Source organism: Arvicanthis niloticus, chromosome 1 (genome assembly GCF_011762505.2).
Source record: "Arvicanthis niloticus isolate mArvNil1 chromosome 1, mArvNil1.pat.X, whole genome shotgun sequence".
Classification (NCBI taxonomy): domain Eukaryota; kingdom Metazoa; phylum Chordata; class Mammalia; order Rodentia; family Muridae; genus Arvicanthis; species Arvicanthis niloticus.
Window position 1 is genome coordinate 72,934,634 of NC_047658.1, and position 20,395 is coordinate 72,955,028.

General features: G+C 36.1%; 2 protein-coding genes across 2 annotated transcripts; one reads left to right on the forward strand and one right to left on the reverse strand.

Annotated features, from left to right (window-relative positions):
* The first annotated feature begins 1,544 nt into the window (after positions 1–1,544).
* On the forward strand, positions 1,545–2,719 carry LOC117717771 (olfactory receptor 52Z1P-like). Its single transcript, XM_034515137.2, has one exon. The coding sequence runs from the start codon at positions 1,577–1,579 to the stop codon at positions 2,540–2,542; it is 966 nt and encodes a 321-aa protein (XP_034371028.1). The 5' UTR covers positions 1,545–1,576; the 3' UTR covers positions 2,543–2,719.
* A 3,146-nt stretch (positions 2,720–5,865) lies between these two features.
* On the reverse strand, positions 5,866–9,411 carry LOC117724703 (olfactory receptor 51B6-like). The gene has a single exon (XM_076912720.1). It carries the CDS (start codon positions 9,185–9,187, stop codon positions 8,138–8,140), a length of 1,050 nt encoding a protein of 349 aa, XP_076768835.1. The 5' UTR covers positions 9,188–9,411; the 3' UTR covers positions 5,866–8,137.
* Positions 9,412–20,395: the final 10,984 nt, after the last annotated feature.

A 20,395-nucleotide genomic window follows, 5' to 3' on the forward strand; every position in this document is an offset into this window, starting at 1 on the left:
TATAAACAGAAACTAGAAGACATATGTCATTTATATGTGAACAGAAGTCAAGATACGTGAAAATAAAGTAAGGAAGATGTTGGGAGCTGACTTTTAGCAGAAAGTGGCTATCAGCTTTGTAGCCATCTTGAGCCATATACCCTGACATGAGACTTGGATTACAATAGCCTACAACAGCTGAGCACACTCTGATAACATCTTGCTTTGGATACCCAGGACTTTCCTTGGGTGTGTGAGATTAAAGGTGTGTGAGATTAAAGGTATGTGACTTAAGAGTGTGACTTAGAGATCAGATTTAGAGACAAGACCTAAGGGCATGATTAAAGGCATGACCTGAAGTCGTGGCTTAGAAGTGAGATGTATAAAAGGCTAGAGGCAGACAGAGAAAGCAACAGATTACTTGACATTAGGTAGAAGGCACTTGGCTCTAGAGAGAACAATTTGGAGTAACAGAGATCCAGACACTAGGAGTAGGAGTAGACATTAGACACTCGGAAGAGAACAGAAGGAGGACAACTAGGAACTAGGAACTAGGAACTCAAGACTTGGGACTTGGGACTTGGGACTTGGACTAGGAAGAGAGACTGAAGAATAAATGGGATTGAATCACACTCTGTCTGGTCTCCATTCTTCGAGTCCGTCCTCATTCTCTCTCTTGCTGAACCCTGACCCGGGGACCGAAGGGGCAGCTTGGGCCAGGATACAGTGGCCGCCAAACGTGGGGCAGCCCGGGCCTCGACATTTTGCTGGGGCCGCAACAGGAAGAGAATGTCTTTGTGAGAAAGATAAAGACAATGTATGCTGACTTCTAATAGTGTGGCATGAACACTCACATTAGCTCAGTGGTGGTTCTTTGTGTGCCAGAACCATGATCTACAAGCTGCAGAGGGCTAAAAGCAACAGTGAATGTGGTTCAATCACAGTCATAATTTTTCACAAAACATTTTCAGTGTTCTATGTGTAATTTTATTGTAACTCGATATACAGTTCTCAGGCATGAACTCTAAATCACAATATGGTCCAGAGAAGACAAAACGTCAGATGGCTGGCTAGCTAAAACATTATTAACTGTATTAATGTGAAACAAACAAACAAACAGATTCAGTAACAAAATTCAAAAGTGATATATTATATCATCCATCAAAACAGAAAATACTTATATTTTTATATCCTTGATTTGTTAAATGAATTACTCAAGTAAGAAAAATGGCTCTTTTTAACTATAAGTTTATATTAAAATAGTCTGTAGGTAATGGTTAACACTGATTCAGTAGTTACTGTTACTCAAAAACAGGTTTCTGGCCACTAGATCTCTAGACCTTGAAGAAGAGAAATGTGTTTGAATATCAGAACTGAATAGGGGAAATGAATGATCATCAACAAAGCCTGCCAGAGCCTCTGAGGTCTGTGGCAAAAGAAATACATATAAGATATATAATGAAAAGTCCAGTCTTAATCTTAGACAACTGTGAGTATTCACTTTAATATAATAAAATAATCATGATTTGTCTTCTCACCTTTGTTTTTGTGTTGTTGTTCTGTTTTGGCAGGTCCAGAACTACTAGGCAAAATAAATATGACAACATCTTCAACCACTTTAAATTACACCAATGTCAGAGACATCTGGTATACCATGATTGGGATCCCAGGACTGGAGGACTCACACATATGGATCTCCATCCCCATCTGTTCAATGTACATAGTGGCCATTGCAGGCAATGCACTGCTATTATTCCTGATCCTCACTGAACGCAGCCTTCATGAACCCATGTACATTTTCCTGTCTATGTTGTCACTGGCTGATATCTTTCTGACTACAGTCACAACACCAAAAATGTTAGCAATCTTTTGGTTCCGGGCTGGAGGCATTTCTTTTGCTAGCTGTGTATCTCAGATGTTTTTCCTCCACTTCATCTTTGTGGCAGAGTCTGCCATACTGCTGGCTATGGCATTTGACCGTTACGTGGCCATCTGCTATCCACTAAGATACACCACCATTCTAACCCCATCTGTCATCATAAAAATGGGCATTGCATCTGTGATCAGAAGTTTCTTTATCTGCTTCCCCCTGATCTTTCTTGTTTATAGGCTCACCTATTGTGGGAAGAACATCATTTATCACTCATATTGTGAACACATGGGCATTGCCAGGTTGGCCTGTGACAGTATCAAGGTCAATATTTACTATGGCTTGATAGTGGCTCTGTTTTCCCTATGCCTAGATGTTGTGCTGATCATTGTCTCATATGCCCTTATCCTTTGTGCTGTGTTTAGAATTCCTTCTCGAGATGCTCGACTCAAGGCTCTAGGTACATGTGGCTCTCATGTCTGTGTTATTCTTCTGTTCTATACTTCAGCTTTCTTTTCTTTCTTTGCTCATCGTTTTGGGGGTCATAGTATACCACTTCATGTGCACATTCTCCTTGCCAACCTCTATGTGGTAGTACCACCCTCCCTCAACCCCATCATTTATGGAGTTAAGACTAAACATATTCAGGAGAGATTTATTCAAGTCTTTTCTTTGCGCAAGTCATTTTGTTAATCTAAACCAAACAATTTTATTCTGTTCTTTATATTTTCCCCATTAACTATATAACTCAAGAGTATCTGAAGTTACAATGTGAGTGTTAAATCAAGTCATCATTTCTGAGGGCAAGTTATATATATATATATATATATATATATATATATATATATATATATATATATATACAAACACACAAAAGTTTCCTACATAAAACTTCTAAACTAGTGGCAGGTACAAAATGAAAATAATAACTTTTTAATATTATTTTTAGCAAATGAAAATGAATATAAATCTGATAATTCTAGAGATTTAATTTTTTTCTATGTTCCGTCTTTCACAGAAGATAATCCTGAAATATGCAAATGTTAAATGTCTTCATGGTAAATATAGCAGAAAGACTGTCAGAGACAGATTTTAGCCACATTAACATTTATATTAATTACAACAATCAAAATGGAAAAAGTTCCTTATTTTTTCTGAAAATAAGTGTGATGGTAGCAGCTATTCCACTTGGCCATTGTGTCATTGCACTGCAAACTGCAGAATGTTCACAGAACAATACATACAATTAGTGGTAATAGTATAATATTTATTAGAGAGAGGCTGATGGAATGTTAAAGATAACATTTAAAAATTCTAAGCAGTTGAACACAGAGGTGCCTAACATATTGACTTGTAGAATTCTGTTAGCAAATTTGCTAGCCTCTGTGTACTTGTTCACAGCATTGAAAATGGGCATAAACTAAAACTATCATAAATGTTATGATTAAGTTGTTTAATACAATCCAAATTATAGCATAGTAAAACTGTTACAACAAAAATCACAGCTAAGTGTGCACAAGTAAATAAAATGCTTTCTACAGAAGATCAAGAGAATACAAATAAAATTAGGTTTATGTAGGAATGCATATATCCATCTAATACAGTATGTTTATTTTGTTTGCATAAAATATGGAAGAATAAATTAGATTTCATTGCTAATTTAAGATATTTAAGGAACCATTTTGGTGAAATATATATAATATATATTATATAATTATATATAATATATTATTATATATACTATTATATTATATATATAATATATATATATATATATATATATATATATATATATTACTTTAAGCTTCATGAAGTCTCTCCTTTTCAGAGTGGAGACCTAGTGTTACTATTACCCTATCGCATTAGTCTGTAGATTTTCCTGTTGTTTTCTTCATATATTAGTTTTTATATACATTCATTGTCATGTGATGTCATTCTTGTTAAATTATATTCTAATAAATCATTATTGCATATTAAAATCATGTTTTAACTATCTATTTAGAGTTATGTCTCACTGAAGAGGAGATATTTGGAGATTGTTGAATTTGGGAAAATAGACAGAACGCTTCTCTTGACTATACTGTCAGTTTGTTTTCAAAGATGAATAAACAAAATGCATTTATCTCTACAGAATTCTTAACTGTTATTTAACAAATTATTTTTTAGGTTCTTCTCAGTCATTCAAGATTTCTCTGTCGTGAATTCTCGGTTTAGTTCTATAGCCTATTTTTTGACTGGGTTGTTTGGTTTTTCAGTGGTTAGTTTTTTGAGTTTTTTTATATATTTTGGACACTGGCCCTCTATCAGATGTAGGGTTACTGGAGACTTTTTCACAATTTGTAGGTTGATGATTTGTCTTATTGGCTATGTCTTTTGCCTTACAAAAAACTTTCCAGTTTCATGAGGTCCCATTTATCAATTCTTGATTTTAGAGCATGAGCCATTGGAGTTCTGTTTAGAAAATTTCCCCCTGAGCCAATGAGTTCAAGGCTCTTTCTCACTTTCTCTTTTACTAGATTCAGTGTATCTGGTTTTATGTTGAAGTCCTTGACTCACTTGGACTTGAGCTTTGTGCAAGGTGACAAATATGGGTCTATTTTCATTTTTCTATGTACTGATACCAGTTTGACCAGAACCATTTGTTGAAGATCCTTTTTTTTCCCATTATATATGTTTGACTTCTTTGTCAAAGATTAACTGCCCGTAAGCATGTGGTTTTATTTCTGGGACTTCAATTCTATTCCATGGATCAGTGTGTCTGTCTCTGTATCAATACCATGCAGTTTTTTATCACTGTTGCTCTATAGTAAAGTTTGAGGTCAGTGATGGTGATTCCCCCACCTGTTCTTTTATTGTTAAATATTGTTTTCACTAATCTGGGTTTTTTCCTTTCCAGATGAATTTGAGAATTGCTTCTTCCATGTATTTGAAGAATTGTGTTAGGATTTTGATGGGGATTGCATTGAATCTGTAGACTTCCTTTGGTAGGATGGCCATTTTTACTATGTTAATTCTGCCAATCCATGAAGATGGGTAATTTCTCCATTTTCTAAAATTTTCAATTTTTTTCTTGAGAGATTTGAAGCTATTGTCTTACAGATCTTTTACTTGTTTGGTTAGAGTTACCCCAAGATATTTTATATTATTTGTGGCTATTGTGAAGGGATCTCCAAAATAGATCATATAATTGGTCACAAAACAGGCCTCAACAGATACAAAAAAAATTAAAAGAATCCCTTGCATACTATCAGATCACAACGGAATAAGGCTGGTCTTCAAAAATAATAATAAAAAAAATGGAAATCCCACATACGCGTGGAAATTGATCAATGTTCTACTCAATGATAACTTGGTCAAGGAAAAAATAAAGAAAAAAATTAAAGACTTTTTAGAATTTAATGAAAATGAAGGCACATCATAACAAAACTTATGGGACACAATAAAGCAGTACTAAGAGGAAAATTCAGAGCTCTAAGTTCCTACAAAAATAAACTGGAGAGAGCATATACTAACAACTTGACAGGACACCTGAAAGCTCCAGAAAAAAAGAAGCAAATACATTCAAGAGGAGTAGATGGCAGGAAATAATCAAACTCAGGACTGAAATCAACCAAGCAGAAACAAACAGAACTATCCAAAATATCAACAAAACCAGGAGCTAGTTATTTGAGAAAATCAACAAAATAGAGAAACCCTTAGCCATATTAACCAGAGGACACAAAGACAGTATCCAAATTAATAAAATCAGAACTGAAAAGGGAGACATAATAATAAAAACTGAAGAAATTCAAACAACCATCAGATCCTACTACAAAATCATATACTCAACAAAACCAAAAAATATGAATGAAATGAACAATTTTCTAGATAGATACCAGGTACCAAAATTAAATCAGGAGCAGATAAACTATCTAAACAGTCCCATAACCCCTAAAGATATAGCAGCAGTCATTAAAAGTCTCCCCACAAAAAAAAAAAAAAAAAAAAAAAAAAAAAAAAAAAAAGCAAAGCCCAGGACCAAATGGTTTTAGTGCAGAATTCTATCAGACATTCAAGAAAGACCTAATACCAATTCTCTTCAAACTATTCCACAAAATAGAAACAGAAGGAACATACTGTATTCGTTCTATGAAGCCACAATTTCACTAATACCTAAACCACACAAAGGTACAACAAAGAAAACTTCAGACCAATCTCCTTTATGAATATTAATGCAAAAATACTCAATAAAATTCTCGCAAACTGAATCCAAGAACACATCAAAACAATCATCCATCATGATCAAGTAGGCTTTATCCCATGAATGCAAGGATGGTTCAATATTCGGGAATCCATCAATATAATCCACTATATAAACACACTCAAAGAAAAAAAAAACACATGATCATCTCACTATATGCTGAGGAAACATTTGACAAAATTCAACATCCTTTTATTGTAAAAGTCCTGGAAATATCTGGAATTCAAGGCCCATTCCCTAAACATATTAAAAGCAATACACAGCAAGCCAGTAGTCACCATCAAACTAAATGGAGAGAAACTTGAAGCAATCCCACTAAAATCAGGGACTAGATAAGGCTGCCCACTCTCTCCCTTCCTATTCAATATAGTACTGTAAGTCTTAGCCAAAACAATTAGACAACAAAAGGAAGTCAAAGGGATACAAATAGGAAAGGAAGAAGTCATCTGTTTGCAGATGATATGATAGTATACTTCAGTGACCCCAAAACTTCCATGAGAAAACTCCTAAACCTGATAAACAACTTCAGCAAAGAGGTTGGATAGAAACTTAACTCAATCAAATCAGTAGCCTTCCTCTACTCAAAAGATAAATAGCCTGAGAAACAAATTAGAAAAATGACACCCTTCACAATAATCTCAGATAATATGAAGCCATTTTTTACAGTATAATTCTCTGTTTTCAGGCTCTTAAAATATTTTCACTTTCTTTTCTAGAATGTTCTTTTGTCATAGATGTACAAAAAGTGATGTAGCTGTGTTCACTGTGGCTGAGCTCCTGATGAACTATTAATCTCTGCAAGTGTCCAGTTGAAGTTTTCTATGATAGTCTCCATTTGATGTAGGGAGAACTTTTTGATGATGGGTGGCAACTATACTACACTATTATACTATATCTGAGAATTTGGATTAGGGATCACAGAAGAGATAATAAGCTCTGTTTTTATTTCTGAGTATGGATCTTCTCGCTCGCTCATTATAATCCTTTCAAAGTCCATTCATTTACCTTTGAATTCCATTATTTTATTTTTATTTACAGTTGAGTAGTTTCACCATTTGGTGTGTTGTCACCTCTTCCTTCGGAGTCACCTATTCTTCCTTGAATAATATCTAAGTTTTTATTTTCAATACCGTGTTACTGAGACCATCACTGAACAAGTATTGGTTCTTTAAAGAGCCATGATATAACAAGCACCCTTTACTCAGGCCAAAAGAGTGGTCAAAATTAACTTCAAAAGGAATTTGGAATGAAAAGAAAGATCATTTATCTATTATTTACAACTATTGACTCCATCCTTTCTCATTCTCCCCATGCAACAAAATTAGCAGCTGTGCCAATGTCTGAAATTTGATGAAATGTCTGAAATGTCTGGAAATCTGTATGCCAAAGTTTCCCAAAATTACCCATGCTGTTCTCCACATAGGACTCTATATCATTTTACTGAATAAAAATACCAGAGTCTTCTCAGAAGTGTTTAGAATAAAACTTAACAAGATAGTGTATGTCTGCATTAGAATTATGTTTCTGTCTTAAATTTATATTGTTGACTTTATTATTTGATAAACATTTGCCAAATTGTACCTGGGTGGACTTTTCAAGGACATACTTTTCCTAGAATAATCCCTGTGAGATGAGGGCTGTGTCCAGGTCATCTGACTCTGGGCAGGTTTCTAGAAAGTGCAATCTGTCCATTTGAGCAAAAATACTGAAAGACTTAGCCTCAGATAAGTGACAGCCAGCACGGAAAATTGTGGTTTTGATTCAAATACTTGTATACTATAATCTCTAAGACTACATTTGAATGTAGAAGTCAGGGGCCATAAGCTCACCAAACTGAGTAACTTACATTAATGAATTAGTTAACACCAAAATGAGATCGTTACATAGTGTTTCATGTTATGAACATATTATGCCAAAGTAAATTACTCATAAACAATAATCAAATATCAGGGCCATTAGTAGGTTTCGATTGAAATATTTTGCTTGGTTTCTCCTGCCTGAAATGTTGTTGACTTGATCAAATTTCAGGAATAGTTCTCAGAGAGTAATCAGAGTCGAGTTCTGGAATAAGGCAGTGAGAACAAGCGAAGCAAACTAATCTGAATCTGTTTGGTCTTAATGCTGAAGATGACAGGGTTCATAAAAGGGGGGAAGAGGAAGCTGATGTAACTCATTGTGATGTGAACAACATGAGGGATATTCTTTCCAAACCTGTGAATAAATGTCAAACAAACCACAGTGACATAGAAAACTAAGATGCAACAGATGTGGGAGACACATGTGTTGAGAGCCTTAGCCCTCTCATCTGTAGAAGCAATGCCCATGACAGTCTTGAGTATCAAAATGTAGGAGAAACAAATAATCAAAAAATCCAAAAGTCCCATGCAAAATACAACCACAACTGGATAGAGACGATTGAATGTGATGTCAGCACAGGCTAGCTTGATGACATCTTGGTGTAGACAGAAAGCATGGGAAAGTACATGGGATCGACAATATGGAAACCAATGCAGGCTAATGATTATTGGCATGATTGACAGACCAGCCCTCATCACTACACCTATGCCGATTTTTATTACCCTAGTATGAGTAAGGATGGTGGTATATCTTAATGGGTTGCAAATGGCAATGAAACGGTCATAGGCCATGGCAAGCAAGACCCCCGACTCCACAATAGAGAGACTATGGATAAAGTAAGCCTGAGAGAAGCAGGCTCCATGGCCAATTTTCCTGTGATTTAACAATAGAACACCCAGCACTGTGGGCATGGTGGTCAATGTTACTGCAAGATCCGTAGCTGCCAACATACCTAAGAAATAATACATGGGCTCATGGAGGTTATGGTCATCCTTAATGAGGAAAAGAAGGGTGCCGTTGCCAAGCAGTATGGAGATATAGGCCATCAGTAATGGGAGGGAGATCAGGTGATGGGCTTTCTCCAGACCTGGGAAGCCAGTGAGCAGAAATGGGTAGGTTGAGGTGTTGAGCCAAATTACAGGCATTGCAGATACTAAATTACCCACAGGTAAAATGTTAGAAAAGAGTTCCTTAGGGTTTGTGTCTTGAAGATGCTGCCTGCTGAGTGGATGTTCAGCCATATTTTTTTTCAACAACAATGGTAATTCAATTATTCCTGGGAACTTTCTAGATACAGAAAAGCAGGATATATTAAAAAAAAAAAAGCTTCATACATTATTTAGAGATTACTATAAGTTTGCTGGAATGTACATTATAGATAAACTATGTATGTAGAATAGATGTTCTCAACCTGTGGGCTGTGACCCCTGTGGGAGTTGCATAACATTCTCACAGGAGTCTTATATCAGATATCCTGCATATCAGATTATTATATCATGATTCATAGCAGTAGCAAAATTATAGTTATGAAGTAGCAACAAAAATAATTTTGTGGTTGAGGGTTCAAGACAAACTGTATTAAAGTGTCACAGCAATAGGAAAGCTGAGAAATAGTGATGGAGATGAAGTCTTTTTTAATCCAATACTCCAAATCAAACAAAGTATTCTGAGATATTGGTGCCTACAATGTTTTTTTCATCATATCATTCATCTTTACTGAAGGTGTTGAGAATTGACTTAATTATTTCCCAGAATAAATGAGATCCAGAGACTCAGAAATCATCTAAGCATTGTTTGAAAATCAAGTATGGATAGCTAATTGCAAAATAATATAAACATATAGACAAGGAAATAAAAGACAATTAAGTGTAGATGTTGAAAAATGCATTGTAGAAATGAAAAAGATTGTGAGAAATCTTTGGGACTCAGAATTCTGAGGTACCATTGGATACATAAGGCAGTTGTTTTTCAGCCTCACCCCAAGAAATATGGCCATATTCTTTTCTTTTTTGTGTGGACTATTCATCTCACTGTATCCTAGTGTAATTTCAGACATTACTCACATGATCCACTTTCATTGGGAGAACATGTCTCCAAGATCGCTGGACATCACTCTTCAAGGTTCCCATGACATCTCACAGCTGTTGTTTTCTAATGGTATTGAAACTGAGGAGCCACTAAAGATCTGTGGATGTCATTCAAGAAGGATTTTAATGATTTCTGTCTTCAATTTTCATCTTGCTTTTAACACTAAGTATAAGAATAAATTAGAGTTAATAAAGAGAATGACTTACTCATTTTGAATACTTTATTACAAAAATTTCAGTGGACACATATCTGTATCTTTCATCCCGAGAGTTTTCAAGTTATCCTATTTTCTTATGAAGTCTATAGATAAAAAGAATGAAATAATAAAAGGAGGTTTAAATTTAAGCAAATATATTGCAATGTATTTCAATTGAGCAGCAGATGTTGTGCCCAGCTAGTAAAGGAAGATGTGTCAGAAATCATGAGATTTCTAATGATTACATTAATACTTGCACAGGGAAGAGAGGGGAAAAGAAATTTTTTTAACCATGTCAAAAATGAAGACACAGATAATTTTAGAGAAGAAAGTGACAGGATTAGAAGTCTAAAGGTTGGAAAATTAAAAGTTCAGACAGGAACTTAAAAGGAAACAGAAATACCCAGTCCATCTCAATGGCCTCCGGTTTGTTCTCACATTCTTCTTTGCATGTGCCTTACTATTGGTTTTGCTATTTTATTATTATTGTTATCTTTTTATTATCATTATTTGAGAATTTTATAATGTACCTAATAAAATATATGTTCTTAATTACTCCCAGCAACTTCCTTCATACCATAGCCAAAACTCCACTGCCCTAACCTATTGTCTTTTTAAAAAAATAATAGACATTATATAGACAAACCCTCAAGAAGCATGTCAGCAGAAGTGTAGGAGAGTCTTTAAGACCCAAACCATCACCCATGGATTCTTGGCTGAGAATGCTATTAATTTTCTCTTAGTGAAAAGTCAGATACCTGTTTCCTATTTTCCTTAGTCCTGGTATCTGTAAAATCTCAAAGAGTAAGTACATTACATTCCCCTACTAACCTGAAATTTGACTCTGTCCATTCTTCAATGACATTGCCATGAGCATCAGATATTTAGCTTTGTGAAGAATTTGGTCATAACACATTTTTCCTCAAGCACTGCACAAAAGCCTGGTTAGTATGAGCATTTATCTCAGAAGTATCTCCTCAGGGATAAATTGTAATTTATGTCACTCATTGCCCCTCCTTTCTTGTTGTCTTTCCTTCTCTTCTATCTGTTCTTTTCCTACCATGTTCCCTACATTGTATTGCTCTGACCCTTAGACTGTGGGACTTTTTATTAGCAGTTCCAAATCCTTTGTCTATATCAGGGTTTTGACATGAGCCAATTGACAGAATTGTAATTTAACTCTCTTAAGATATGGGGACCAAACACACTGGTTAGCAGTCTGGACTGCAACTAAGTTTGGGGAAAAGTAAATTTTTGCCATCTTTTAGAAATCTCAGTTGTCCATGTAAAATGGAAAAATATGTATAGAGAACAAGTGAATGGTTTTGTTGAATCAGGAGTCCTAAGATAATAAAACCCCAACCAATATTTGTGTTACTGCTAATTAACCAAAATGCACATTCAACAATGGGCATTCATTCATTGATAGGGATAGGAATATCAATCCAGATACCAAAATTTTCATCCACAATTATTTCTGCCTATGACATTCAGAGATAGAGAAGTAGAGAATAATGTAATGTCCAGCCAATGACTGCCTCACCTGAGTCCTATGCCATGAAAGCACACTGCTTAATCTCTTAATAATATTCTGCTGGGCTTGCAGACAGGAGGTTAGCATAATAGTCATCTGAGTAGCTTCACCCAGTAGCTGATGAGAATATATGCAGAGACCTACAGCCAAACATTAGGCAGAACTTAGGGAATTTTGTGGAAGAGGAGGAAGAAATATTGAAGGAGCCAGAAGGATGAGGAACACCACAAGAAAACCTACCAAATAAAGTAACCTGTGTCTATAGGGCCTCAGAGGATGAACCACCAACCAGAAAACACACAAAGAATGAACATAGGCCACCTACAAATATGTAAGGAATATACAGCTTGGTCCTCATGTGGGACCTCTAACAGCAGGAGCAGGGGCTGTCTCTGTTGCTGCCTTTAGACCACTTTCCTCTAACTTGGAGGTATTGTCTAGCATCAGCAGAAGAAAACACCCAGTCCTACTATGACCTGATATGCCAAGAAGGGCTGATAGCCATGGGATGTCTTTTCTTTCCTGGGGAGAAAGGGAGGGGGCATAAGGGAAGAAGGGTTTAGACAGAAGGACTGAGAGTAAAGCAGGAAGGAAAAACTGGATTGGGCTGAAAAGTTAATTAATTAATTAATTAAATGAGAGTTGAGACACACACCCATGAAACCACACATGAGCACACATAAATACAGATGGTAACTATGTACATAATTGGTAAATTTCTTATGTAACAATACTAACATTATTCTACCAACTAAAAGAAATAGAATGTGATGTCTTTTTTTTCCTTTAACTTCAGCCATTCTGATTCGGGTAAGATAAAATGCGAATGTAGTCTCAGTTTGCATTTCTCTGATGGCTTAGGATATTGAAAAATAAATATGTATGAATATATAAGGATATGGAAATTAAGTATTTCTTAGTGTTTAAAGTTTTAAGTACTTTGTATATTGTAGATCTCAACCCTCTATCAGGCATATGGCCGGTAAAACTTTTCCCTCCTGCAAGCTGACTTTTTCCTTGAATGAAGGTGTCCTTTGCTATACCTAGGATGTTTTTTAGTCGTGTAAGGCCATGTTTCTCTATTGTTAGTTTTTGGGTCAGGCAGTTTTCTTTCAGTGCAATTATGAAGGCAAATGGGACATTGAACATTTTGTTATAAAATGGGCTTTGAGGAAGGTGGTTTTGTTCAACAGTACACTAATGAAAGGTTCTGAGCACACAGGAGAGCTAGCTTCTCTGGTTATGCAGGTTATATAAACTAAAGACATTTCAAATAAGTTTCACTTTGAACCTATAATGAATTCATTGGGCATAACTAACTCCATCATAGATCAGGAAGTATTGGTCCTCAGAGCACAGATAATCCTGGATCTCCCATCCCAACTTTATCTACCACTATGTGCTTTTCTATAAATATAAAAATTTAATTCATAAAGATAAAGAGATATCTCATTTCCTAATTTTAATTGTTGTTTTTCTTTGATTGAAATAGTTTTTCTCAAGAACACTGAGCAGATCTTGGGTGGCAGCTCTGCCCCCAACATCCAAGAACCCAGAGGAAGCAGGGATCCCAGGTGCTAGAACTCAGGCAGTATCTTAGGTAAGCAGACAGCAGGGCCCGCCCTAAACAGGGAGTAACTGGGAACCAAAAAGACCCAGGAAGTTACTCCTGGCCCGGAACACTGGTTCCTTCAGGTCTGGCCAGAGCACTGAGCAGATCTTGGGTGGCAGCTCTGTCCCCAACCTCCAAGAACCCAGAGGAAGCAGGGATCCCAGGCGCTCTAACTTGGACAGTGTCTTAGAAACTAGTTCTCAGATCTGAGGCCTGGATCAGACCTCTGCCAGGTCTGCTGTTGTGTGGACCCCGGATTCCACCTGAGATATACTGGAAGGTCCACTCAATCCAGATCCACAGAGGAACAAATGAACTCAGAGCTTCAGACAACATATCCTGAGATATTCTAGAGGAGACACTACACCCAGAACAGCAGACACCTAGCTGGACTACTACCTTGGAGGCACCATATCCTGAGGCATCCTAGAGGTACCACTGTAATCAGTGCAGCTGGAAAAGATCACAGAGACATCTGGACACCTAGAAGATCAGACACAAGCAAGATAACTAGAAAGACAGGCTTCAGTCAGAGACAGCAAGTACAGGCAGCACTAGAGTTAACCAGATGGCAAAAGGCAAGAGCAAGAACTTAAGCAACAGAACCAAAGTTACATGGCATCATCAGAACCCAGCTCCCCCATCAGAGCAAGCCCTGAACACCCATCACACCAGAAAAGCAGGATTCAGAATTAAAATCACTTCTCATGATGATGATAGAGGGCTTTAAGAAAGACGTAAATAACACTCTCAAAGAAATTAAGGAGAGCACTGGTAGACAGATAGAAACCCTTAAAGAGGAAACACAAAAATCCCTTAAGGAATTTCAAGAAAATGTAACCAAACGGGAGAAGGAATTAAACAGAACCATGCAGGATCTAAAAATGGAAGTAGAAACAATAAAGAAATCACAAAGGGACAATACCCTGGAAATAGAAAACCTAAAAAAAAAGATCAGGAGTCATAGACACAAGTATCACCAACAGAATACAAGAGATGGAAGAGAGAATCTCATGTGCAGAAGATACCATGGAAAACATTGACACAACTGTCAAAGTAAATGCAAAATACAAAAAGCTACTAACCCAAAATATACAAGAAATCCAAGACACAATGAGAAGGCCAAACCTAAGGATAATAGGTATAGATGAGGGGGAAGACTCCCAACTAAAAGGACCAGTAAATATCCTCAACAAAATTATAGAGGAAAACTTCCCTAACCTAAAGAAAGAGATGTCCATAAAAGAAGCTTACAGAACTCCAAATAGTTTAGACCAGAAAAGAAATACTTCCCGCCATATAATAGTCAAAACATCAAATGTACAAAACAAAGAAAAAATACTAAATGTAGTAAGGGAAAAAGGCAAAGTAACATATAAAGGCAGACCTATAAGAATTACACCAGAGTTCTCACCAGAGACCATAAAGCCAGAAGATCCTGGACTGATATCATACAGACCCTAAGAGAACACAAATGCCAGCCCAGACTACTATACCCAGCAAAACTGTCAATCATTATTGATGGAGAAACCAAAATATTCCATGACAAATCCAAATTTACACAGTATCTCAACACAAATCCAGCACTTCAAAGAATAATTGGTGGAAAACTCCAACACAAGGAGGGAAACTACAACCTAGAAAAAGCAAGAAAGTACTCTTCCAAAAACCCCAAAAGAAGATAGTTACACAAACATATCTCCACGGATGTTAGCCCAAAAGCTTGGATTATTTAAGACTCAACCCACAGACCACATGAAGCTCATGAAGAAGGAAGACCAAGAGGGGATGCCTCAGTTCTACTTAGAACGAGAAATAAAAATGCTCAAGGGAACAAATAGGGAAACAAAACATGGAACAGAAACTGAAGGAGGGGCCATCAGGAGACCTTTCCACCTGGGTATTCACCCCATGTACAGCCACCTAATCTAAACACTGTTGTGGATGGCTGGAAGTGCATAATGTGAGGAACATGATATAGCTGTCTCCTTAGAGGTCAGCCAAAGACTAAAACACTCAGAAGACAATGTTCACAATTAACCACTGATATGATCAGGGGTTTCCCAATGGAGAACTTAGTGAGAGGACTGAAGGAGCAGAAAGGGTTATTGACCCCAGGTGGAAAGCAACAATACCAAACAACCAGAGCCCCCCAGGGTCTAAACCACCAGCCTGGGAACACATAGGGAAGGACCCAAGACTCCAGAGGTATATTTAGGGGAGGATGGCCCTGTCAGACATAGGTGGGAGAGGAGTTTCTTGGTCCCATAAAAAAAATGAATGAAAAATGAATGAATGAACACACAGTGGGGGGGGGTGTGAGGGCAGGGAGGGGATAGTGAGGGGGTAGGTGTGGTCACTGCCTCATAGAAGCATGAGGAGGGGGATGGGATAGGTTTCTGGGTGGTGGGAGGAAGTAGGCTAAGGGGATAAAATCTGAAACGTAAATACTACAACCAATTTTAAGAAGCGGGGGGAAAAAAAAGTCTTCAGAACCAACATCTTTAAAAAAAATGTCAGCCCCCTGGGGGTGGGAATTTTTTTTTTCTTAATACTAAAACTTGTTCTGAGAATTGTATATTGCAGAATACATAGCCTTGGTGTATCTACTCATCAAGCATACTGAGCAGACCTGCCCAAACCTCTGATGTCCTGGAATTCCATCTGGATTCAGTGAAGACACAGCATCAGAGGCTTATCAACTTACTCTCCCACCCCCACCCCTCTTCTAAAATCTCAACGCCCTTAATCAGCTTGAAGAAGTTGAAGAAGAGTCAGCGCCCCTATTCCCTGAGCTTGGGGACTAATGTGGTTAATAATGGTCTGTCTTTCTAGGGACAAGTAGTGGTTTTGTTGGAACAGGGGGGATTAGCTAGGACTTACTGCATAGCCATAATCTACTGGTAGAAATCTGTATAATTATTATCAAGATGAAGTTATAAATTCTTAAATGGTACAAAATTTACTTTGATCTCAAATTTAAGGTTTTCATTGGTACGAGCCTCTTATTAATATAAAAATGAGATAAATATTGATACTCTCATGGGCATTGTGCTTGTATAACACATTTAGGAATACAATGCCTAGACTCAGCCCTTTTTTAACTTTTTTAACTGATTTGGGACGGTTAACCTATGAGTTAAGGGACTATAGCAAATTCATATTTTTGAGTTTATTGTTAGGGTGCTTTCCATATTTTACTTAGAAATAGCTGAGAGGAGTTAACAGAAAACAGTCCAGGTTACCTTACATGGATAGTTGGTTTTCAAAACATCAGAAGTCCATAGAACTGATGCTACAAATATTTATATATTAATGTTCATATTGATTAGAGACCTGTCTGCTCCTGACAGCTTCCTGTCGTGGATTCTAAGAATAAATTGAGCATCCTTGGAGTTACTCCAGTTGTGTGGTAACAGCCACTAGGCAAGAATTGCCTCTCTCCATCTACAGACAAATTACTGTCCAGAAAAGGACACACATGCAGAATAGTCGACTGATTATATCTGCCTAGACAGAGTAATCAGTCCTTAATAATCCTGCATCACCAAGGTCTGTCAGATGATTCTGGGCCAGAAGGCTGAAGATTTGATGCTCCAACGTTCGGTAGTATAGGGGCTTTTCAGGTGTTCAGAGGTCTCTATAAATTGGCTAAGTTTTAGAAGCTATTCTTTGTGCTTCCCACAATTATAGTTAACTCAGTCATTCTGGACTTCTGATGGGGTTGAAAACTTATAGCTATTTACCGTAAGAGAAAAGATTTGAGTGGATGGTCGTCAGCTGACATTCATCCTAAAGCCAGGTTCAGAACTAAATGTTTTAGTTAGGATAGATGACAGAGGTGCTGGTTAGTCAACAAAATGATGGACTGGGTATTAGGACTATCTTGTACCTCACTGGTACAAATTGGCATAATAATGCTCTAATTGTATTTTGAGAGAAAAGTTTCATTTTAACAGGAAGGGTGATGTGTAGGAGGAGCTAAGGTAGGAGGAGTACTGAGAGGAAGAAAAGGAGTAAGAAGAGGAGGAGAAGAAGGATAGGAGAAGCTAGGTGATGAAAGAGAGAAAGAGGGGGGAGACAGGGAGGCAGATATTCATGTATCTCCACCAGTCAAAGATAGTTGTTATATCTAGGTCGGTCAGTGGGTTACACCTCTGATTGAACAATTCCAAACTTATAACGCTTATGATTAACATTATTTAAAAAAAAAAGTATAAATTCAAAAAGGAAAAGGGGGCATGGGATAGGGGTTTTCTAAGGGGGGGGGAATGGGGAAAGGGGATGGCATCTGAAGTGTAAATAAAATATCTAATAAAAAAAGAAAAAGAAAAAAATAGTTTTTCTCACATAATATACCTTGATTACTGTTTCCCCTTCCTCTCCTCCTCCTCCCAGCTATTTTGCATCTCCCGTCTCATGCAGATCCACCCCCTCCCTGTCTCTCATTAGAAACCAAACAGGCTTTTGAAGCAAAATAGTAAAATAAAGAAAGAAAATAAAAACACATTCTAATGGAGAAAAAAAACAGAAGGAAAAGAGCCCAAAGAAAAGTTTACTAGATCAATCTCACTTAATACTTGGGGCTGGGTGGTGTGCAGAATTGAAACAAGAGGCTTACTTTCATATTTCCTCAAAGATACAGTGTTAAATCCTTGTCTCAACAGCAGAAGGCTATAAGTACACACTAAATAATGTATTCTACCAACTACAGGGAAATTTTGCAGATATATGATTCAAGTATTTAACATATCTTTATTGAAAATCATAATGATAAGTAAAATAACAGTGAGTATATAAAAGAAAATTGCATTTTAAAATATAAAACAATACACACGATATTTAAAAAAAAAATCTCTGTAGTAGTGTTGAGTAGAAAGTTTCCTGCTAGTTAGCTAGTCAGTTTACACTTATATGGTGCTTCACAATGACAAACCCACAGTGTAGAAATGAGGTAGCTGGTGGTAAGGGGCTTGAGGTCATTAGAGTTAATGAACCAAAATCACCTGCAAAGAGACTTACAACGATGGTAGAATATGCTAGATTTTCATTTTGGTAGTTAATACAGCACTAAAACTGTCTTTCAAAGTTCACGACAGCATGAATTCCACCTAACAAGGATGAGTCAAAGTTGTAGATTGTGCTTTGATAAACATACTATCAATTAGCAATTAAACTGAGTACATGTATGTTAATATACTAATAAAAGTTATAAAAATATAGACTTTTGTAGGTTTTATTTTTATTAATTTTATTAATAATTAGTAATAATTATTAATTTCATTATTTTATTCACCATGTATTTTCTTTAATTAATATGGATTGTATTGTTTGTATGTTTGTACTTTCTTACATCTCTAAAACTGTGCCTCTTACATAGATGGTGCCCATATAGGTCAGGGGAAAACATTAGATACACTGGAACTAGAGTTAAAAGATGTGAAGCATTATATCAGTGCAAGGAAATGAACAAAGGTCAACTCCAATGGAGCAAGTGCCTTCTACTTTGGAGTCATCTCTCTATTCTTTTTACTATATATTTTACATTGGTCATCTGTCCAATTATAAATTCTATTAAACGAGGACAATTGAAAGTAGAAAAGAATTATAATTTGCCCAATAATGAAGCAGATAATATATGCAAAACTTATAAAATATTTACTAACATCTGACACTTTATGATACCTTCAGTACTTAGAAATCTAATAATAAAAAATAAATATGTGAAAAATAATAATAAAAACAAAACAAAGCAAAAAACAAACAAACAGCAAAAAAGAAAAGTAATAATACAAAACAAAATGCCATCTACATCAAAACCTCAGTGGAGATACTACACTAGAAACATACAAACATTTGGATATTATCAATATCAGAACTTTGAGGAAGATGTTATTAGGAACATATAAATATTCCTAATGAAGTATAATATAGGTATTTATTTAATAGGTAAATATGATAAAGATATTTATTTAAATACACTCAAATTTTAAATGAAATAAGACAAAGATATGAATTAAAGATAAAATTTTTCAAGTCACCAAAATCTTTCTCTGTTTACAGTTACTTATATATCACCATTACCTATTGGTAAAGCAGATAATCACAAATGTCCTACTCATCATTTAGTTTGATTTAAGCACTGGCTTACATTTCCAGCTTCATTACTATTCATGTGATAGAATACGGCAGATATTTCGCTGAAGACACACGAACAGCAAGATATGTATTGTGTTTATGTTTGAAATTATTAAAAAGGACTCACTTATAGCTTTTCAAAATCTCCTTTGAATCTGATTCAGATTCTAAAGACTCTGGCATCAGGAGGTGCCTGTATTTATATGAGCCTATCCTATCATATACATATACAAAATTAAAAATAAAATAAAACTTTAAAAAAAAAAAGCCCAACCTCTTCACCTTACTCACCCATTAGAATGCCATTAGGATAAACTCTGAATCAGAGATCATGTGAGCACACTTAATATGCTGACTGGAATAAGAAGAGTCAAAAATATAATTCAGTAATTTCATGAAGGGATATATTCATAAAAACTTACTATTTCCTAATAGAAAGAAATAAATACATTCTATTTCCACTGGCCATAATTTGGAAAAGATTTTCCAGTAAATGAAAATCATCCACTCATATATTTGTCAGCACATTACAAGTTCATATTCTGATATGATATGATAAATATATGAATTTTATATGAGTGGACATAAATTATTAATGATAGGTATGGTAAAAAGTAGAAGAAAGTATTTATAAAGTATAAACTGTCAATAAAAGATGAGTTAACTAGTTAAGTTTTAGTTCCTGGCAGTCTTCTTCTGAGAACGCACTTCTTTACTTTTAAAAGTCACTGTGAGCCAGGCAGTGGTGGCGCATGCCTTTAATCTTTAATCCCAGCACTTGGGAAGCAGAGGCAGGCAGATTTCCGAGTTCGAGGCCAGCGTGGTCTACAGAGTGAGTTCCAGGACAGCCAGGGCTATACAGAGAAACCCTATCTAAAAAA